The sequence below is a fragment of the Phodopus roborovskii genome, unplaced genomic scaffold, assembly GCF_943737965.1.
Source record: "Phodopus roborovskii unplaced genomic scaffold, PHOROB, whole genome shotgun sequence".
NCBI classification, from domain to species: domain Eukaryota; kingdom Metazoa; phylum Chordata; class Mammalia; order Rodentia; family Cricetidae; genus Phodopus; species Phodopus roborovskii.
The window spans coordinates 8,672,876-8,695,304 of NW_026126448.1; the positions used below are offsets into that span (position 1 = coordinate 8,672,876).

Consider the following 22,429-nt stretch of genomic DNA (forward strand, 5'->3'; position numbering starts at 1 on the left):
GGCCTCTGAGAGTGCTAGAACGTCCATAACAGAGTACCACAAACTAGGTGTCTTAGATGACTTATTGCCTCACACTTCTGAGGCTAGATGTGCCAGGCCAAAATGTTGGCAAGGATGGTTTCTCTGGAGGACACTGAGGAAGAATCTGTCTTGTGTCTCTCCTGGCTACTGGTGGTTTGATGGTGTTTTTTCTGGAGTCCTTGCCATCTTCTCTCAGCTTTCTCCTCCCACTATTTATGTCTGAACCCCTCCCCCCCAAAGAATACCAACCATACTGACTCATTTTTAATAATTTTGTGTGTAATAAGCATGTTTAAAAAAATACCACATTTGAGTTTGGGTTGAGCTTGGGTTTGAAACTTTTAACATCTGGATTTTGGAGACAGGAGACACAATTTACCAAATCCTCCCATAGAAGCCAGACAGAGACCAAAGCTCTGGGCAGTCATCTGTGAAACAACTTTGTGGATCAAGGTAGAGAAGGATGAAGTTGTAGCAAACAGATGGAATACAGTATATTCATAATTCACCCCCTGCCATTTACAAAGAATCTCTATTACAAGAGACTCAAAACTAAGTGTTTGAACTATTTATTCCTCTGCTTCCTCTTCCCAAAGGCAGACCTGTCTTGTAGTTATTCCCTCTAGGTCTGATGTCTCCATTACTACTTGATGTCTAGGATTGGTACCAGCTTTGTTATTAGCCCCATGGTATAAGGGACTATTTCTCACCTTCCCCCTTGTAAATGTGTCTTGTTTTAAGCTTGTCAAATTGTCTGGGAATAGTGGCACATGCTTTTAATCCCACCACTGGGGAGGCAGAGGTAGGTGGATCTCAAGTCCAGCCTGATCTATAAATCAAGTTCCAGGACAAGCAGGGTTGTTACACAGAGAAACCCTGTCTTGAAAGCACAAAACCAAAAAGCAAAAAACAAAACAAAACAACAAAATCACCCCCCAAAACGAAAAGCAAATCTAGGCAGTGGTGGCACATGCCTTTGATTCCTGCATTCAGGAGGCAAAGGTAGCCAGATATATGCGAGTTTGAGGCCAGCCTGGACTACAGGTAAGTTCCAGGATAGGCTCCAGAGCTACACAGAGAAACTCTGTCTTGAAAAAATAAAAACAATTCAAAACAAAAAACCCAAAAGTAAATAAAAATAAGTTTGTCAAATTATCCAGTTTGTCCTTCTGTTTCTGCTAAGATCCTAACTAACAAATTGGATATAATTAGAGCTAGCAAAGACCCAAACATGAAAATATTTGATTGAGAAATGAATGGTTTAGAGAAATCCATAGCTTGAGTGGTTTGAGTTTATTTACTATTGCATAGGAATGGCTTGAAATATGAAGGAAGTTGGCATGGAATTAAGACAATATCATTCAGAAAGATTTCATTAATTTAGATAACATTTATTGAAGGTCTATTAGCTACCATGCCCCAAACAGTATTCAAGGTGCCCTCATGACTCACTATTCAGTAGCAAGAAACACACATGTAAAAAGTCACACAAAGCCTCATGGGTGCTATTGTAGAAGTGTGGGCTGGAGATGGGACCTTTCTAATGGTGATCATATAATAAAGGCCAGAATAGGAGGTTGAGAACAAATAACTAGGGCACTTGTTGAGGTACATTAAACATATATCTTTGCCATTGTGCAGTTCAGTTATTGTCCATGTTCTATAGACGACAGGGACAGGCTTTCAGCTATTTGCCTAAGTTTGCACAGCTAGCAGGTGTGAAAGACAGGCATGCAACCTGGCTCTAACTCCAGTTGGTTCTACTGCTGGTATGCTCAGAGAGGCAGGAGCAGAACCAGGGTGGAGGAAAATGCTGAGAGGTCAAATAAATAGATGATTAACAAGACCCTACTGGATCTCATAATTAAAAGGCTTGAAGTGAACTTGGCCTGCACAGTTTCATTAGCAGCGTAAATGGTCAATAGGAAATGGGGAAGTAGAGACATCTTCCCCAAAGAGGAATTACAGGGCATGGAACCTTTAGTTGCAGCAGGCAGATCTCTGAAGTTTGGAGCCAGCCTTTTGCATATAGCTAGTTATAGGCCATCAGGACTATATAATAAAACTCTGTCTCAAAAAAAAAAAAAAAAAAAAAAAAAAAAAAAGAAGCCAGTAGAGCCTAATATAGTGGCATAATGGCTATGGAAAAGGGACTCTGGATTTGTCAGCAGCAGTATGGAGAGATCAGTGTTATAAAGCCCAGGGAGGTGGGTAAACAGAATGGATGGTGTTGGTGTTAAGGATGGATAAGGCGGTATGTAGGGAGCCCTAGATCTGTGCTAGCAAGGGCTGCTTCAGGGCTGCTGCCAATAGCTTAGTGGTAGGTAGGAATGGTTGGCAATATGGGTGGTGCAGCAGGACCCAGACTCAGCCATGGGTGGGCACACAGACAGGGGCATGGCTCTCAGGCAAGGTTGCAGTCCTCGGTAGTCCATCTGAGGCTGGGAAGAACACAAGGGCAAAGGCGTCCTTTCTGAGGACTTAGGTAGGATTTCCAGGAGGCTGGGTTCTACTTCTTCACAGGTATCGGTAACTGTGGCCTTAGGCTGAGAGAGATGAGCAAAAGGAGCCAGCTTAGCCAAGCATGGTGCACGCTTCTAATCCCAGCACATTTATAAAGGGGAAGGCTAGAGGCAGAGGCAGGAGGATCTCTGTGAGTTTGAGGCCAGCCTGGTCTAAATATCAAGTTCTGGGAGACCCAGGACCACAACAGAGAGACCCTATCTCAACAAAATAAAACAAACAAAATAAGAAGAGCTGAGTTGCTGGATTATATAATAATAATTAGGCTAGGTAGTAACACCTAGGGATAGTAAATGTCTAGGAAAAGACCATGAACAAGTTGCATTGTGGGAACAAGAGTCATTGGTGGTGGAGTGACTGGAGGAGCAGAGGGTTGGGTTGTACTCACAGGACTTAGGGCTGCAGTGTCTCTGAGGTACTGGCCCAGGACCCGGTGTAGGTCTGGAAGGGAGGGCCACACAGCATGCCTCAGTCTTCTATCAGAGAAGGAAGAGAGAGGAATATGACTCGGGATTGAGTTGGGAGTGATGAGGAGGGCACCAAAGTGGGGCAGTAGGGGAGGCAGTGGGGCAGAGAAGTAAGTTCAAAGAGACAGAGATACAGTCAAAGCATGTCAGCCTTCCCTGAGCATTGCCAAACCAGTGCCATATTCCTCCCCCATCACCCCGTATTCCATGGCCTGCTGTCTTTCTTAACTTACTGTATATTCATTGTATTGTTATGTTGGTTTGTTCTTATCTTACTCCACCAGGACACAAGCTTCACGAGAGCTTAAAGACTATTTTCTACTTCTCTATCCCCAGCCTTGAGCCCACAGTTGGGGCTTAAGACATTGTAAGAATAAAGGAAGAAAAACAGTAGAGCTTCTCACTACATTACTGCAGAAGGTTGTCTGGGAAGAGTACAAATTAAGGTATACTGGGGAAACATCCAACTCTTTTGCCCCAGATTTTCATGTTAAAGGGCTTCAGTCAAAGGTGTCTGCATCTTTCATGACCTTTAGCCACATCTCCTTAGAAATGAACCCTGTCTGCCTGTTAACAATACTACTCCACTTCCTCTTCTCTCCTCTCTCTCTCTCTCTCTCTCTCTCTCTCTCTCTCTCTCTCTCTCTCTCTCTCTCAGGTCAGATATGGCTACCTTGACTAGAAGCTCCATTCTAGTTTGCTCTTACACAAAGGCAGATTAAAAGTTCAAAGAAAGTCAGGCATGATGGCTCATGCAATAATCCTAGGACTCAGGGTGGGGCAGGGTGGGGGGATCTGAAAGGTATGAGGATTGCAATGAGCTTGAGATCACCCCGGACCATACAGTGAGTTCCAGGACAGCCTGGGGTACAAGTAAGATCCTGCCCCCCCCAAATAAAAGACCACATTCAAAGTGAGGTGTGGAGTCCAGGAGAGGGGCACCTGGCCTAGCCTATAACCAAAACATGCACTCTACACTTTGACTTCTAAGCTAGGTATAAAAATCAGCAGATAGTACCCACTGAATGACTGAGGTGATGTGGATTTTATCTTTAGATGTATAATTTCTCCTCAGGCCTCACATAAATGAGTCATTCATTATGACATTTATTTAAGGGCCTTCTGCTTGGCAGGCACTATGCTGAGGATTTAAAAATGACCAAGGTGTGATGGGGAAGACATTTAAGGAATAAACGCTGGGCTGTGAGTGTAGGACAGTGGCAAAGCACGTGCTTAGCATGTGTGAGCCCTGGGTTCAACACGCCTTAATTAATGCAGGAAAGCACTATGGGAGCACAAAGGAGCAGCCAATGAGGGGAGGTCAGGAAGGGTTAAGAGTTAGTGAAGAAAGTTATTTAAAGAGGAATGGGTAGTCAGGCAGCAGGGACACTATGTGCAAAGGCATTGAGCAGTAAAACAGCCTATCTGTGGGTAGGGTAAGTCAGGACTTTGGCAAGGCTTATTATATTGGGTAAACGATTGCGGAATGAATTCCCACAACTTAGAGCCTTGCTGGATGGCAGGCCCCCATAGGTTCATATGCATTTAGAGACGGTTGTGAGGAAGGGGAGAGAAGAGGCACTGTTTTAATGAGTCGGGTAATGTGTGGGGCCAGAGAAAGAAAACATTGTTCGATCCTTTCCTTTCCTGAGGTGGGATGACCAGACCTCAAGGCCAACTGGATAGGGTGGGGATGGCAAGACAGCTCTCAAGAATGCTACTTTGGGCCAACGTTGAACAGTAACCCTGTTGCTAAGTGAGCACCCAGGAGGTGAGGCTGTTGGAGGTGTCCACCGAGGGGGCAAGCTAGAGAGAAGGGAGAAGGTGCCACTCCCAGAAGAGTGCAGGAAGCAGCTGAAGCGGTAGGTGTGGCGGTTCTGTGGACCCTGGAATACTTGTTCAGAGGCCACTGACCTTGCAGAGACCACACCCCGTCACCCTCTTGGCAGGGGCGGTACCTGTAGTGCGCAGGAAACTGCCACTTCAGCAGCAGCAGGCCCAGGAGGACACTGAGGCACAATACCAGGAACAGAGCGGTCACCAAGGAGATCCAAGCTGGGGAACAAAAAGCTTATGACCTCCGCCAATCCTCGGCCCCGCCCGGGGGCGTGCCGGCCCCAGCCCTGGCTCCACCCTCAGCCTATTGCACTGAGACTCAGGGAGCTCCGAGGCCCGCCCATCGCCCGGACCATAATCTAACCAAGCTTTTTAGGCAACTTTGATCAGCTTCATTCCTGCCCATCCTCACCAGTCTCGGAGCCCGTGTCCACCCTAGCTGGGGGAGACCAGGCGCTCCAGGGGCCTTGGTAGGTGGGGCCGTTGAGCCTGGCGCGCAGCTGTAAGCTGTAGCGAGCTCGAGGGCGCAGCTCCAAGGTCCCTCCCCGGGCCCCAAGAGATGGCTCCAGCACCTGCGAGGAGAAGCGTGGAGGGGTCTGAGCACCGAGCTTGGAGCCATTGGTCGGGGATCCGCACAAGTAGCCTCATCGGCAGAGAATTGAAAGCCCTGCCTGAGATCACACCTGGGGTCACATCCCGGGCACTCACAAAGCTATGTGTACTGCCACAAGATGTGGGGACCCGTCTATACAGGTGCTTACCACCCCTACTGCTCAGGCCTTGGATACTCTTAGAGACATGCTCGAACCCTCAGAGCCACAAGGCCATGCCACTAGAACTATATAGCGCAGAAGACGCCAGATTTGTGCTGGGGCTACAAACACTATTTCATGCAAGCAGGGATACTATTATACATTTGAGTTGCTTAGGATATGCCAAGCATTGAACTAGATGCTGGAGACGAAGGTAAACGAAATACAGTTCCATCTGAGGAATTAGGCAGATAATCAATTAGTGCAAGGCACCATGGGAACACAATGAAACAATATAGCATCGTTCAGTGTGCCGAAAGCACTGATGGTCAAAGGGAAAACTAGGAGTGAGGAGTGTTTAATACATTATTCAAATTACTCGTTGATAAATAGGAGATGGGAAAATGAAAGGAATCAAGGATGCTTCTAGGCTCAGGTCTTGGGTAAGAGATGGCGTTAGTCAAAGAGCTGAAAGTAAGCTTGAAAATAAAAATATCATATGGGTCTATTTTATAACAGCCAGAGGAGTAATGCCAAGATAGATTACTGTGCAGGGCAACTGTAGGAGGCATAAGGATCTAATGGAGTTTTGTATATGCTATATGTATAGATCTTGGGTAATTGACAAATTGGCTGCATGTATGCATATGCGTGAAAAAAATTAATGCTATACTTAAGGTTTGTTTGTTATTTTTAGTTTTTTTGAGACAGGGTTTCTCTGTGGCTTTGGAGGCTGTCCTGGAACTAGCTCTTGTAGACCAGGCTGGTCTGGAACTCACAGAGATCTGCCTGCCTCTGCCTCCTGAGTGCTGGGATTAAAGAAGGTTTGTATATATTATTATGAGCTATATCTGATAAAACAGTACATTGCATCTGATCTGCTGGAGATGAAGCTGTTTACCAGAGTTGTCTGATAGAAATTATATATATATATATGTGTGTGTGTGTGTATAATACATATATACATACATGCATACACACACATATATGTTAACTGAGAATAAAAGCAATGTTTGGTATGGGGTACCTTTTTATATACCAGGAATTTATATATTATAAAATGTAGATTTATTTGTATGAGTGTTGCCTGAAGTACATATGTGCGTTAGATGTGTGTCTGGTGTCCTTGAAATTCCCTGAGGAGAAACTGGTGTTATGCATGGTTATAAACTACCATGTGGGTGCTGGATACTGAGCCTGGGTTCTCTGCAGTAACAAGTACTGCTAACTTCTGAGCCATCTCTCCAGCCCTTATATTTAATTTTTACCTAACTCTAAGGAGGTAGTTTTCTCCCCATTTCATTAAGGAGGAGACTTCAAAAATTTAGGTAATTTACGTGTGGTGCTTAAATCTCTTTCTGTGTGGGCTCTAGAACGATAAAATTGGGGTTGTTAATGTGTAGTTAGTGTATAGTCATTAAAGCCATAGGGTTGAAGTACTCACCTAGGCAGAGCAAATACATTTGTGTAGGAGAGAGTATTTCAGATGGGGTGCTAGTAAGAGCAACATCTCATGAAAGAGTAGATAAGGAGGGGCCAGGGAAGAGGAGATAAAACTCAATTAGAGAGGTAGGTAGGAGCTGAGGGAGGCCGCCATCTCACAGGCAAAGGGAAGGAACTTTTAATTTCGTGGTTCTGGGATGGAACTGAGGCTGCTTGCATGCTATGCCACTGAAATACACCTCCAGCATGAGGATAAAACAGTTCAAATGGAATAGCCATGGTGCCACATGCCCAAGAGAGTTTTAGACACCAGTTGAATCAAATAAGCATAGATGTACAAGCCCAGATACTGATACAGAGGCAGTGTTGGCATGGAGAATGGCATGTGCAGTAGCGTCTGTTGCTTTATGGTACCTTCCAGTCCTCATGGCCTTCTCCAGTGTATCGGAGCTGGTAGCAGGTCTCTTGAGCTGCCCAGGATGATTGGTGCTGCCATTCCAATTCCAGCTTCCCACTGGAGACCTCTCTCCAGTGCAGGCTTGGTGTGGGAAGGAGCACTACAGGGGGTTCAACAGGGACCGTGCTAAGCCCTTTAGAGCATTAGGCATCATGCCATCAGGGCCATGGGGCAGAAATGTCAAAGCTGATTTACTACTACTACTACTACTACTAATAATAATAATAATAAAAACATAAAGACACAAGCAAAGATGAAAGTCTATAGAGTTCAAGTCTAAGTCTATCAGATTTGGTGAAGGTGGGAATCGTGTGGATACAGGAAGGAAGGTTCTTACCAGCCTGGTGGATCCAGAAAGGTGAGCCCAAGTAGCTATGAATGTCACCTTGAGCTGTGGTCAGCTCTACAAGGATATGAATAACACTGTCATTTTGTGATTTGAAGTGGCATCGGGAGAACAGAGCAGACTGTGATCCTGGGTTGGTTTCCTCTTCCTCTTCACATTTCTCCCAGGTAGGGTCCCTAAGAATCAACCCAAGAGAGTCATTGAATCAGGCTTGCCCCAGATACCACTCCTCATCCTCTCCAACACACAGGCACTGTGACCTGAATGGACTCTAAGTGAAGTCCTCCCTCTGTGCCTTGAGTTATATGATGAAACCTGTGACTTTGTGTACTAACTTAACAACAATAATAAAACATGAACAAAGCTAAAAGACCATAGTCTATAGAGTTCAACCTCAGCCTACTAGTGCATACCTTGGGCCAATGGTGTGATATATCTCTATTCTAGTTCCCTTCCTTTGAGGAAGTGTTTTGATACCTACTTTGTAGGCTGTTTCCAAGATGAAAGATACTTTATCTTTTTTTTTTTTTCAAAACAGGGTTTCTCTGTGTAAAAGCCCTAGTTGTCCTGGAACTCACTGTGTAGACCAGGCTGGCCTGGAACTCACAGAGATACTCCTGCCTCTGCCTCCTCAATGCTTGGATTAAAGGCATGTGTCACCACCACCAGGCTAGAAGCAAACATCTTTCAAAACATGCTGATCTGCTAATACGCAGAATATATCACAATCTATTTTGACCTTTGTCTTTGCCACATAAAGTGAAGCCACCATTATTGCTTGCCTGGGTTAAAGTAAATTCTAATTGGTGGGCATTGCTGCTCTTTCTTTTTTTTCCTTAAAATACTGGGAGGGGGGGAACAACCCAAAACTTATGTAGTTCTGACTGGCCTGGAACTTGCTATGCAGATCAGGATGGCCTTGAATTTGAGATGCACTTGCCTCTAATTGCTGGGATTAAAGTTGTGCACTTTTTGAGACAGGGTGTCACATGTAATACTTAGGCTGGTCTCATATACCTCCTCTCAACAGTAATCTGTTGATGACTTGCCATTCCTAAAATGGTCATTCTTGTATTTACATATCCATCTACTTAAACAGTTGATACTCCTGTGCCAAGCATTGTACCAGGCCTAAATAGTATACAGATGAAAAATAATCTTTACAAAATAATCTGGGTAGTGTTGTTGCACTCCTTTATTCCAAGCAGAGGCAAGGGGATCTCTGTGAGTTTGAGATCAGCCTGGTCTACAGAGCTAGTTCCAGTACAGCCAGAGCTGTTACACTGAGAAACCCTGTCTTGAAAACAAAACAAATCTTGAAGGAGCCCTCACATAAACAGGCAAGTATTAAAAAAAAAAAAAAAAAAAAAAAAAAAAGCCATGTTTTTCTATATCGAGCACAGGCTGACTAGGGAGATCATAGCAGAGCAGCTAGCTGGGAGGGAGGGTCAAGGAATGCTTCCTGGCAAAGATAGGGTTTACACTGAGGCTATAAATAGGTTAGGTAGGGGGACAACTTATTCCAGGCACATGCTGTGCAGACATAAAGGGAGTATTGTACTATAGGGAAATTTTTCTTTTTCTTTTTTACTTTCTTTCTTTCTTTTTTTTTCTTATTTTTATTTTTTGAGACAGGGTTTCACTGTGTAGCTTGGCTGTCCTGGACTCACTCTGTAGACCAGGAATCGCCTGCCTCTGCCTTCCCAATGCTGGATGCTGGGACTAAAGGTGCACATTTCTACTCCTGGCTTGGATTTGATTTTGTCACCTGAAATGTATGCATGGATTAGACCTCCACATTATGAAAATCTGTGTAGTCATTTAAAAGAATGAGCTGCCTCTTTTTGGACTGAGTTTCAAAAAATATTTAAGCAAAAATATAAGCTATAAACCATCTAGGGTTGTTGGGGAATAGTTTGGTGGTACAGCATTTGCTTAGCCTGTGGTCCCATCTTCAACATGAGAGCAAAGCTGGGCAGTTAATCCCAGAACTCCAGAGGCAGAGGTAAGTGGGTCTCTGTGAGTTTGAAGCCAGTGCATACTACATAGCAAGTTCCAGGACAGCTTGAGCTACATAGTGAGATCCTGTCTCAAAAATCAACAACAAAGATAATAGTAAGTAAATAAACAAAACCAGTTATATGCATGCATACATATATAGTGTGATATGATTTTTTTTATTTTTTTTAGATTTATTATTTATTTATTTATTTATTTATTTATTATGCATACAGTGTTCTGCCTGCATGTATCCCCCGCAGGCTAGAAGAGGGCACCAGATCTCATTATAGATGGTTGTGAGCCACCATGTGGTTGCTGGGGATTGAACTCAGGACCTCAGGAAGAACGTCAGTGCTCTTAACCTCTGAGCCACCTCCGCAGCCCGTGTGATATGATTTATATTTAAAGATTAAGCATTGTTTTCTTGTTTTGTTTTTCAGGACAGGGTTTCTCTATTGTAGCACTGGCTGCCCTGGAACTCACTCTGTAGACCAGGCTGGCCTTGAACTCACAGAAATCCTCCTGCCTCTGCCTCATGAGTGCAGGGATTAAAAGCATGCCCTGCCACTGCCTGGCTTAAATATTGTTTACAAACATATAAATGCACTGAAAAATCCAAATACAGCAAAGTTCTTTAAGAGTGACTTTTTCATTACTCATTTATTGAGGGTTTTTTTTTGCATATGTGTCCTTGTGTATGTGTGTACATGTATGTATGCACATTCGTATGAGTGTGAGTGCTCTCTATGTATAGTAGGCCAGCTAGCCCTTGAATGTCCAAGGATCCATCTGTCTCTCCTTACTGTCTTGCAGTAGTATCACTGGGATCACAGATGTGTTTGACTGAGCCCAGCTTTGCCTGGACCCTATGCATCTGGTCCTATTGTTTGTATGGCAAGGACTTTATCCACTCATGCCCCTCCTTGCTCTTCTCACACGATGGTAGGTGAGAAAGTATGGGTGAGTAAAGAGGAATGCTGATTTTGTCATCATGAGGCACACAGTCAAGGTCAGTGTTTCTCAACTGGAGATCTGGGGGAGAATGTTTGCGTTATCTAGCCCAGGCTGTCCTTAAACTCAGAATGTAGCTCTGAGGTTAACCTCTGTTCCTCCAGCCTCTACTTCCCTAGTCCTGGGATTATAGATGTACCACCACACTCAGGGTTTTTAATTAAGTAATCACATGAAAGGTAAATGTTAAATTGTATCTGAGATTAGTGTTTGAAAAGGAGAAGCTGGGTAGTGGTGGCACACACCTTTAATCCCTTAGGAGGCAGAGGCAGGCAGACCTCTGAGTTCAAGGCCTGGTCTACAAAGTGAGTTTCAGGGCAGCCTGATCTGTTACACAGAGAAAGCCTGCCTTGAAAAACAAAAAACAAAAAACAAAAAAAGGAGAGTTATATAGTCTAACAAGCATGTACAAACATGCCAGCAAGATGGCTTGGCTGGTAAGGGCACTTGCTGCCAAGCCTGACAATCCAAGTTTGATCCCCAGAACCCACATGGCAGAAGAATAGAACTGACTCCCTCAAGTTGTGTTCTGACCTCCACACTCATGCCATGTGCTCCTGACTGCTGCAGCAAATTAAGTAAATGGTTTTTTATTCACACATAATTATGCTATTGGACCTAATAAGAACAGGGGAGGTTTCCTGAGATCTGGAGAATAAGAGAAGGTAAAGAGGAGAGAGAGACAGATGAGAAGCACATATGAAAGGCCAGCAGAGCAAGAAAAGGGATGAGTGCTGGGCACGGAGCCAACGCAATGGAGAGAAGCAGAAGATGAAGCTGAAGTCACATGTAACAGTCTGGTATTCTAAAACTTAGACACTACAGTGGACTTCGTTAAGACCAGTGGGAACTTATCAAGGGTTTTAAAGCAGGGGGTGTTCTGTTCATTTCCAGACTTCTAGATCTCTCCAGTTCCTGTATGAAGAACTCTTTTTAGAGAACAAGTGGGAGACGATGCCCCCACACTGGGGATTGAACCCAGGGCCTCATGCATGCCAGGCAAGCCCTTTACCAAGTAATTTATCTCCCCAACCTGATGGATTGCAATAGGGCAATGGCAGCGGCACAACTTTGGGCAGATTCTAGGCACAGTGAGTGTGTAAAACCAGCAATGTGGTAACAGATTGAATTCAGAAAGGATGAAGGATTAGGGAGGCACTTGGTAGAAGGTAGGGTTTTATACAGATTTACTAGATCACAGATCACAGGACACTGAAGTACATACTTAAGTAGCAGAATGTCATGACCAACCAGTTTCACAAAATCTTGCAGTGTGGAAGGTTAGCATCATGGGGAAGAAACTAAAGGTGGATAGAATTGCCAAAGATGTCCAACCTTTCGATATTACATATAAATTTGTAACTTAAGCACCATAAAGCTGGGTTGCAAAAAAAAAACTTGCATGTTTTAAGTTTATGATTTTGTGTTGTGTCACAGTCATAGCTGTCCTTGGCCACATGCAGCCTTTGGGCCCTATCTATGTTGGACATGCCTCCTAGGCTGTCTCAAGAGTCCAGATAAAGTGATTAAGTCTGATGAAACTAAGCCATTCCCTGCAGAAATAGAAAGGATGAGACAATAAAAACACTCATTGGAGAATGAGAGAACAGAGAACAGTGTCTGGAGAGGATAATGTAGGCAAGTGAAGGGGACCCAGAGCGATGCTGACCTTCTGCAGGTTCAGACTCAACCAACAGCTCTAGTCTTACCTGTCCGTAGGGCAGCACCGCGTCCTGCTGTGGTGGAAGAAGCCTTTGGAACTAGTGTGGTCCTGATGCTGCCACTGGCAAATAACCTTCTTTAGATCCAAGGTAAAACACTGAAGTCCAATTGCCACTGCAGTCAAAGGAGGGGACCAAGTGTGCTTACTCAGGGGAGTCCCTAAATTGTCTCTATACACATAGCAGAACATCCTCACCTACTCTTTCTTCCTGAACACAACTGTCCTGTGCAATGACAGGTTTGAGGTTATCAGGAATGACCATGGTTCCCAGCCTAAGACTCCATGCACATATTCCTTAACCCCTTCCCCACCTCTTCATTCCTTTACTGACCTACCTGCATCTCCTGGAAGGTCCACAGTCACAGGAAAGGACCAGGGTCCCCAGGAGCCACGAAGGGAGACCCCATCTGGTTGGCTGCGTAGCTGGAACCAATAGGAGCTGCCAGGCTGGAGCCCTGATACGAGGCAACTTCCACCCTTCACTGTAAGAGATGAGGCCTGGGGAGAAAAAGCCTAGGCTTGCTTCTCAGCTATGATAGCCCACACACCTAGCATCTGAACCACTGTGCAAAACTCGGCTCCTTGCTGGATAGATACATGCACAGAGCACGGGCTGTACTGACAAATTTTGGGTTGTGTTTAGGGATTTTTTTTTTATGAAGTCTCAATTTGGAGGTCTGTTAGTGTGAATTATTCAGTGTGGGAGATCCCTAGATAGGGCTCCTGAGTCTATACTGCTAGACTCAAGCTAGGTAGTCTACATTGGCTCCTCAAAGACCAATCCAGTCCAGGATCCCTAAGGTATGACCTTGCTTTTCCATGTTGGGGTAGGAAATAGAAGGAGGAGTAGAAAGGTAAAATACTTCTCCAGTTGGGGAGGTCCTCACTGGTCCATGCTGTTGGGGCACTGTAGGCTTAACACATGGAGGTTGGTCATGGTCAAGAACAGGAACTGGATTCAGCATCCACAACGCAGGGCAGCAGGTTTCTTTGGAGAGCAGCTGAATGACTGAGGGGTCAGTGGAGTTGTTGGGGTCCGTGGGGCCGTAGCGGAGTTCATGCCTCAGGAAATCACTGATTTCAGGAGCTGGGGCCTTCCAGTGGATCTGAAGTTCCCCCGGTTGGCTCCCACTCCTGGCCTCGATGATACTGGGGGGAGCTGGCAGGCCTGAGGGCAAGACAAGGCACATCAAATCACTGAGTGCCAGTCTATGGTTCAACCCACGGACTGCAGAGATGGGTGCTGAAGGCTGAAAAGAGCAATTCTGAATTTAAAAAGACACTGGTTCTCACTTATGGGAGTGGGTGGGTAAGGGGAGGCTGCCTGCCCTATTCTCATGTCCTCTTGAGAATACTGAGCTCACTATGGTGTAATGGTTTGTTAGTTTTGTGCTTCTTAAGCCAGGGACCTCTTTTCATGTCTGTCCCCTTGTAGCCTGGCACACATCAGTGATCTGATTATTGAATAGGTGAATGAATATATGTTAATGAGAGGAGCAAGATATTCTTGATGTGAAATGATTTATGGGAGAAATCTAGTTCTGGATGCCAAAGCTTGGAGGAATAATGGGCTCTGAGGTGCCTCTGGGAATCTGAAAGAGAAGGGTACTCATAGTGTCCTGAAAGACTACAGTCAAGCTTTATTCTGGGAGCTTTAACAGGCAGCGAATGGAGGGACAGTATGACAGGGATGCCCTTACCTACACTATCCACGAAGAGCACCCGCTGGGCCAAAGTCTGGTTGAGGAACACATTCTTCAGCCAGAGGTGCAGCGGGAAGAAGAGGCGGACTTCATCCTGGGCTGGAAACTGGCACACGTATCGGGTTCCAAAGGTGCCCACACTCTGGGAATACAGGGGGCATGCACGGGGCTTCTCTCTGTTGGCACAAGAGAAGTTCTACCTACACAGTCATCATGCTCATCCCTGAGGACCCAGGTTCAACCCTTTGCCCAATTTCTGTCTCTCTTATGGCCATGTTCTTCTTGCTGCGCAGAGTAGGTGAGATTAGGAATCCTGAAGGGGCTTGAGGTGGGCCATTTATAGTGTGGTTATGTATTGGGCATGCATTTGGAGTTATCCTCTGATAGGGCCAAAGGCAGGGAAGCTAAGAGTGTGTGACTCAGCTAAATAAAGGGACAGATAAATGGGGACTGGGGCTCAGTCCAGAACCTACCCTGGGTAGGCATACAGCAGCTGATATGTCCCATTGGGTGCTGCCTCTTCCTCATCCCAGAAGCAAGTGAGGTCCTCAAATGTTTGGGAGAAGCAGTTCAGGGGTTCTGTGCCCAAGGCCAGCAGGAAGACATCTGAGAAACAGTTGGTGAGTTGGGCTCTAGATTCTTCCAGTCATGTCTGTGGCTAAGAGTAGGGGACCAGTGGGAATCTTTTACCCTACATCCCCTCCCAGGGTTCCCTTTGCCTGAGCATAGATAGCTCCCACCCTCTGTACACCTCACCTTGGCTGGTGACTTGTGCCTGGTTTGGAGGGGCCAAGAGGAGGCAGGAGGTGACCATGAAGAGGGCCCAAGAGGGCATCTTCTCCGGCACTGTGTGCCTGCCTTAGCCCATCCTCCCTTCAGGAAGCTGGGCCCCAATCCCCTCCCAGGCCAGCCCCTCAGGTTCCTGTCAGATACAGCCCCACGTCCTGTCCCTGTCTCTGCCCCTCTGGGGCCCATCCAGACCACACTGGGGCCAGGGGCCAGGGGAGGGGGAGTGGGCAGGAGGGGTAGAGGAATTAGAAAGAGAAGACATGAGTCTTCTGTTGGTAGAGACCTGGTGGTATATATTTGCCTGTGAATCAGAAGTAGGTGCGTGAACTACTGTGGAAGAGCATATGGCCATCAGAACAGTGTTAACCATGCTACATGTGTTGACTCAATGTCCATACAGTAGTTAACAATGACAGAGGTACAGAGAATGTGCCAGGAATGCAGAGTTCCAGGCTCCCCATAGACCTACTCACATAAACACTACATTTACCAAAACTCCCAGATAGTTCATTACACAGTGAAGTTTGGAAAGCATGGCCTTCAGTATTTCTGTCTGTCTGTCTTGCTCAGAATGAGGAATACTTGGGTCTCAGCTCTTTGGCTGTGCCTGCTTCGTTTCATATTGGGGGAGGGTATGTGATCTCTTTTGGGGAGCCAGGCCTTCTGGTGCTTCCTATACTGGTTCTGAAGGTTCTGACTCTTGACTGAGGCCAGAGATGGATTGGAGGGGAGGAATTGTGTGATCATGTTAACACCCACGTACCTTAACCCAGGTTACAAAGGTCAGAGGTTACATTTTAAATGCCCTCCATCCTCTTCCCAATTATAGAGCTACCCAAGCTCAATCAAGTCACGTGAGAAGGGACACACACAATTTCTGTGTTCACACAGTTCCAGCCTTTGGGTATGAGGTAGATGCTTATGACTTCAAAGTTAGCTATGAGTTTATTCTTGGGCTCCAGACTTGGGTAGCCAACTGCTTATTTGGCTTCTTCTTTACTTGTGTGTCTATAATATTTAATATGCCCAACTTGTGCTGCATGCCTGTAAGTCCATCTCATAGAACATGGAAGCAGGAGGATTGTGAGTTTGAGGCCAGTTTAGACTGCATAAGGAATTCCAGATCAGTCTTGGCTGCCTAGGGAGACCTTATCTTTAAAAGTCAAACAAATGGCCAGGCTCCATGTGGTTGTTTGCCAATAATCCCAGCCGCTTGGGAGACTGAAGAGGGAAGATCACTTGAACCCATGAGTTTGAGACTAGCCTTGCAAAATAGTGAAAGAAATTTCATCAGGGTGGGGAAAAGTCTGGTGTAGTAGAGCACATCTTTAATCCCAGAACTTGGGAGACAGAAGCAGGTGAATCTCTGTGAGTTCAAGATCAGCCTGTTCTACAAATAAGTTTCAGGCCAGCCAGGGCTACATAGAGAGACCTTGTCTCAAAAGGAAGGGAGGGAGGGAAGGAAGGAAAGAAGGAAGGAAGGAAGGAAGGAAGGAAGGAAGGAAGGAAGGAAGAAAAGGAAGGAAAGAAGGGTCTTGATTCTGGTTCCTATCCTTAAACCTGTGCCTTTAGTTTCCCTATCCTGCCATCTTTGTAAATGGCATCACCTACTCAAGTGTTCAAACTCTAACATTAGTACTTTATTCTTTTCTAAATAGCAAGTGCTGTGGTGGAGTCTGCACACTTTTACTCCCTCCAGCCCTCCTATTCTGTCCTCTGTTTAGCTCACTGCACTGAATTCCATTAACTCCTTGGTTCCAGTGGTCTTCCCTTTCTCCGGTAACCCTGCACAACAGGCAATTGCTGTCATGAGAATCACCCTTGGGTGATTAAATAAAGAATTTTAATTTTGTTTTATTTATTATTAGCATGTGAGTGTGAAATGTGTGTGTCATAACATGTATGTGGAGGACAGATGACAACTTTTAAAAGCTGGTTCTCTCCTTTTAACATGGGATCTGGTGTTTGAAGTCAGGTCATTATTTTTCCAAGGCAAATGGTCTTACCTGCTGAACTATCTCACTGGCCCCAGAGTTGATATGTTTAACATGCCTGTCCTGTGTCTTTACTCCCCTATTAAAATCCCTGGACAAGTTCCCATAGCATTTAGAACACATTTCAAATGCCTCCTGATGGCCCACAAGGTCTTAACTGAATGGGCACATGCAGACTTGAATTTCGCCTCTCTGAACTGCCTTCTTTGTTCCCACCAGCTGTCGTAACCTTAGTGGCTCTCACTTTAACCCCATTCCATCTCAAACTGTTTGCATCACTCAATATCCCTCCTCCTGGTCTACAGTGTCAGCTTCTCTTGCTTTCCTCCTGCCTCCTGTAGCATTCTCTGAATTCTCCTAGACATTCTCCTCCTAAATCTTGCTGTCCCTATGCATCCTTGCTTGGCTCTTTGTGTTGTATGAGTGATCACACTGCTTCAACTTTCTATAAAGCAGTGACTCCTAAGACCTACCTCATCAATCTTAGTTGCTATTAAACATCTCTGTTCTTCCTTGGAACTTCAACCCCATCACATGCCTTTAAAGCAGATCTCAGAGAGGACAGAGTCCTGTTCATACCACTTGCTGCTTTTTTGTGGCAAAAACCCTTCCACCATAGGCAGTTTGAGGCTTCTAAATAAGATGCCACTGAACAGAAGGTTGGGAAGGGAATTGGCTCTTGTGAATCTAAACCTGTGTTCTTGCTCTTTATCTCCCTATCAACTCAGATTTCCCAACCTCTGTCAGTTTTACCAATCAGAAAGTCTAGGTTTAGGTAGCTCTAGGCTCTAGGATTCTCTATCTCTCCATCTCTTTCTCAACATTGTCAAACATCCTTCTGAAATGATTCCATTTACATCAGCATATCAGAACACTGTTTGTTTCCCTCTCCTTGATCAATGTCATTTTATTTATTTAAAATAGTTGTTTGCGTGTCTGTGTGTGCTTTGTGTCAGTATGTATATGCATGTTCCCATATGTATGGTTACATATGTGTGCTCAAACTTGATGTTGGGTACCTACCTTGGTTACCCTCCATTTTATTGAGGCAGAATCTCTAGAAAAAACCCCATCATGCCAATTCCAGCTAGCTCAGCTAGTCAGCTTTCCCCAGAGGAGAAGCCGGGCTCAGAAGGAGTAAAGGAGTTGTCTAGAGTCACCACTGTGAAAGGGGAGATCTGAGACTTGAATTGAGATTTCTTTGCCTCTAAAGGCTATTTTTTAAACAAATATAATTTTTAATTACCTGTAGAACTGTGCCCACAGAGGCCAGAGGCATGGAATCCCCTCGGACTGGAATTTTTTGGGCTGCCTGACAGGGATGCTGGGGACATAATTCTGGTCTTTTGGAAGTGTAGCAAGTGCTCTTAACTGCTGAGCTATCTTCCCACCCTCAAAAGGCCATTTTAAAAAACGCCTACACAGACACCTTGTAGCGCTTCCCTCTGATTATTTATCTAGAATGTGTGCTGGGCATGGGGGCTACTTGAAGTTGGAGGCTGAGTCTAAAACCCATCTCAGGAGGGGTGCGATGGTAGTAAGTGGAAAAAGGACCAGCAGTTACCCAGAAGTATCTCCAAGGGAGATGGCTGGAAGGGTGCAGCCCGGACAGTCCTCTGTGTTGTCTCCTGCCCTATGAGAGACATCCTGGCTCCTGAGATGCCCTACTTAGGCAGCTGCTGTCACCTCTGAATCGAAGGCCAAAATCCAAAGAAAGGGGAGACTGCCCCGCTAGGGCAGTTTCGGGTTGCCAATGGAAGAAGGCCTGGGTGAGATAAGAGATACACAGCCCTGCGGAAGGAGCCTGCACTGCCCAGAAGGCCTTGCAGGAAATCACCCCCTTCCTCGAGGGCTAGAGGGAGGGAATGACTCAGGGCAAAGTGGTGTGACTTCCGTATTTTACAGCCAGGCCTGTGGTGAGACCCCTGGACCACGTGCCCACCAGTTTCGCCTTTCCTAGGGGGTCCGTCTAATAAGGCTTTTCCCCTTGCTTCTCCAGAATCAAGTCAGCATGTCTGGCTTGGTCTCTTGTTCCAACTCCTGCCCAGGCCGTGTCGTGGGGGAACAGGGCCTGCAGTGAACAGAGGGAAACAAAGCTAGGCTGGGTGGGGCAGGCAAGACTGAGAATTTGTGGCTGTGCTTGTTCAGAGTCCATAGTTGGGAGATGGGGCTCTCCTATGGGAGAAAGGCATCTTCTTGACACCTTAACATACTATGGGCTCAATGTTTTTATGTTGCATTTGTAAGTGTTCTGGGCCCAGGCCAGTCCTCTCCGCATTGCACCGTGGCCAAGGGATACTCCAGAGTCAGCGCCTCCAGTTCGGAATGCCAGCCTTGCCACTTACTGTCAGGTTTTAATCAAGTTGCTTAGCCTCTCAGAACTTTCTCTTCTGTCCAGGAAGGACCATGACAATAGCCACCGGCTAGGCGTGTTGAAGGTTGGAAGATTTCATGTGCTCACAGTGCTCGGCACAGTCCCTGGCACGGAAGCGTCATGTAGACATTGATCCAGCGAGACTCTCCCCTCTGCTCCTACTCAGGTGCAGTCCCTGCCATCCTCCTCTACAAGTGCTGCTTGTGGCTCATCGGCACCACGCCACCCTGTCATCTGCATTCTTGGTGTATGCCTTCACCGATCCCATTGTTCTCACTCTTTTTTTGTAGTTGCAGTCATTTATTTATTTGTTTATTTGTGTGCATAAGCATGCACGTGTACCACGGTGCAGGCACAGAGGTCAGAGGACAGCTTTTAGGAGGTGTTTCCCTCTGCCATGTGAGACCCAGAAACTGATCTCAGGTTGCCAGGCTTTGGTGACAAATGCCTTGACTCACTGAGCCATCTTGTGTCCTCTCTACCTTATTTTTTTGAGACAGACTCTCAAACTGGACCTGGTGCTCACACAAGGCTAGCCTGGCTGGCCATCAAGCACCAGGGACCATCCTGTCTCTGCCTTTCCAGCAGTGGGATTGTGGTGTACACTGCTACACCTGAGCTTTTATGTGGGTGCTGAGTATTGAACTCAGGTCCTAATGCATGTGCTCCAAGCTCCCTGGGCTCTCTTAGCTGTGTATCCTGCCTGTCCTTATATCCATAGCACAGTGTCTTGGTTTTTGTTGCTTTATGGTAAGTTTTGAAATCTGAAATTGTGAGCCTTCCTATTTTGATCTATCTTTCTGCTTTGGCTATTCTGGATTTCTTCCAGTTCCAAAAGGATTCTAGGATATGTCTGTTTATTTCTGTGAAAAAGGCAACCAGGATTCAGATAGAGGGTTGTTGAGTGACCTGAGAAGTCACCAGCACTACTATGTTCTCCAGCTTTTAAATCAGCAGTACTTTGTTCTTTATTTAGTTTTTTTTTTTAAATGGTGCTAGGGATGCTGGAAATAATTCATTACTAATTAAATTCATCACTAAATTCCGTAGCTTATTATAAGTCTGTGGTTTATATCTTCCTAGGAAATCTCCTATTAAGTCTAACATGCATGTGCCTCACTTCCACTCCTCTTCCTGTATAATCCATGTTCTACAGTGCAACCAGAGTGACACGTCAAAAAAAAAAAAAAAAAAAAAAAAAAAAAGAAAAGAAAAAAATCAAAAATGCCAATCTTGGATCAGCCGATGGCTCAACAGGTAAAAGCACTTGTTACACAACCCTGGCAAGCTAAGTTTCATCCCCAGAACACCTGCAAGGTGGAAGGGCAGAACTGACTTCATAAAATTGCCCTCTGACCTTCCTACAATTGCTGTGGCATGCTGCCCACACACACACACACACACACACACACACACAATAATAATAATAATAAAATGAATAAAACGCAACGCAAATCTGATCCAGACACACACCTTTTCCCACAGCATTTACAGATTTAGTTTCTATGTATATGTGTGTGTAAGCTGTGTGTGTGCTCACAGAGGCTGTACGAGCACGTCGGATTCCCTGTAACTGGAATTCCAGTAGCCTGTGGGTGTTGGGAATCTGAATTCGGTCCTCTGAGCCATCTCTCAGCATTAATTTACTTTTTGTTTTTGCACTAGCTGTTCTTACTAACGACTCATGTCCTAAGGCTGCCTCTAAAGCCCAGGAGGGCCTGGCCTTTGTCACCATGTTGATGGAAGAATGCTTTCTTTGTTCCAGCTCTAGGAGACTATGCTCTGATCCTGACCACACCACCAGCCACTGGTGCTGCTCCTGTGCTAGGATCTCTTCCTCCAGGGGACACCTGCTTCCTCTCTGCACTCAAATTAAAATGTCACTCTTGCTGGAAAAGCTTTCCTGGTCTCATCTCTGTTCCATGTTCCCCCAGTCCCCTCGTCTAGCACGGACCACTCACCTCTGTAACATGTCAAGGGTGCCTTCATCTGTGGGTAACTTTTAAATTATTTCATTTTTGTTTGTTTGTTTATACATCCCAATCAAATTTAGCCAGGGCTTAATGGAGCCCAGGTGGATCTCTGACCAGGATGACCTTGAACTTCTGACTCTTGTGCCTCCACCTCCCCAGTGCTCGGACTGCAGGCCTATAATGCCATGCCCAGTCTATAATGCTGGGAATTGCACCCAGGGCTTTGTGCATGCTAGGCTAGTACTATTAACTGAACTGCATCCGCAGCCTTGAACAATTTAGAAAATATATTTTATTTTTAAAATTATGCACATGTGTGGGGGGCAGGGTGTGTCATGTGAGTGCATGTACCAGTGAAGGCCATAATGGAGTGTTGTATCCTCTGGAGCAGGAGTTATAGTAGTGAAGGATCCGATGTGGGTGCTGAGAGCCAAACTCAGATCCTCTGGAAAAATAGTAGATGCTCTTAATCATTGAGCCATCTCTTCAACCCCAGGACAGCCTTTTAAAATCCTCACCCCTGCAGTGAATGTACTTCCGAAGTTCCATTCTATCCCTACATTAGCTTCCCATTTACCACAATGACTTTCTTTCTCTTGGTTCATCTCAGGTTCCAACCATTCACCTCTGTTCACTACAGATCTTGCTGTCTTTGTATATTACACCAACCATCAGCTGACTGCTCTTAACTACATTAACTACATACAAGACTCATTACTGGTACAATGGAAGACCTCATTTAATACCAGCAACAAGGAGGTATACAAAATCAACCCCATTTCTCAGAGGAGAAAAACAAGCTCAGAGAGGTCAGTGATGTGATGAAGGTCACACAGATAATATGTGGCATGCAACCACTTGAACCTAGGCCTGCAATTCTGGCATCTGTATTGTTAACCACACTGTCATACCAGCTTTATGTCCTTTTTTTTTTTTTTTGGCAGGGAGGGGGGGTGTTCATTTGATTAATTGAAAAAAAATCCATTTGTTTCCTAAGAACCAGTGGGAGAGACATC

At 45.4% G+C, this 22,429-nt stretch overlaps 1 protein-coding gene and 1 long non-coding RNA gene across 2 annotated transcripts; one reads left to right on the top strand and one right to left on the bottom strand.

Moving 5' to 3' along the window:
- Window positions 1-2,163: 2,163 nt before the first annotated feature.
- On the bottom strand, window positions 2,164-15,142 carry Mpl (MPL proto-oncogene, thrombopoietin receptor). Its single transcript, XM_051188307.1, has 12 exons — window positions 15,040-15,142; window positions 14,757-14,889; window positions 14,281-14,459; window positions 13,444-13,748; window positions 12,916-13,078; window positions 12,567-12,693; window positions 7,837-8,021; window positions 7,457-7,599; window positions 5,260-5,419; window positions 4,970-5,066; window positions 2,933-3,020; window positions 2,164-2,567 (listed from the first exon to the last, which is right to left on the bottom strand). Exons 1-12 carry the CDS (start codon window positions 15,116-15,118, stop codon window positions 2,316-2,318), a joined length of 1,911 nt encoding a protein of 636 aa, XP_051044264.1. The 5' UTR covers window positions 15,119-15,142; the 3' UTR covers window positions 2,164-2,315.
- Window positions 14,844-20,601, top strand: LOC127225032 (uncharacterized). Its single transcript, XR_007834763.1, has 3 exons — window positions 14,844-14,903; window positions 19,465-19,606; window positions 20,524-20,601. It is a non-coding gene; the product is annotated as an uncharacterized LOC127225032 (long non-coding RNA).
- The last annotated feature ends 1,828 nt before the right edge of the window (window positions 20,602-22,429 follow it).

Coding starts and splice junctions, on each gene's coding strand:
- Mpl (XM_051188307.1), bottom strand. CDS start 15,118: ATGCCCTCTTGGGCCCTCTTCATGGTCACCTCCTGCCTCCTCTTGGCC. Junction 8,022..12,566: donor CGGTGCTGCCCTACGGACAG/GTAAGACTAGAG, acceptor GTTGATTCTTAG/GGACCCTACCTGGGAGAAAT. Junction 5,067..5,259: donor GGACACGGGCTCCGAGACTG/GTGAGGATGGGC, acceptor TTTGTTCCCCAG/CTTGGATCTCCTTGGTGACC.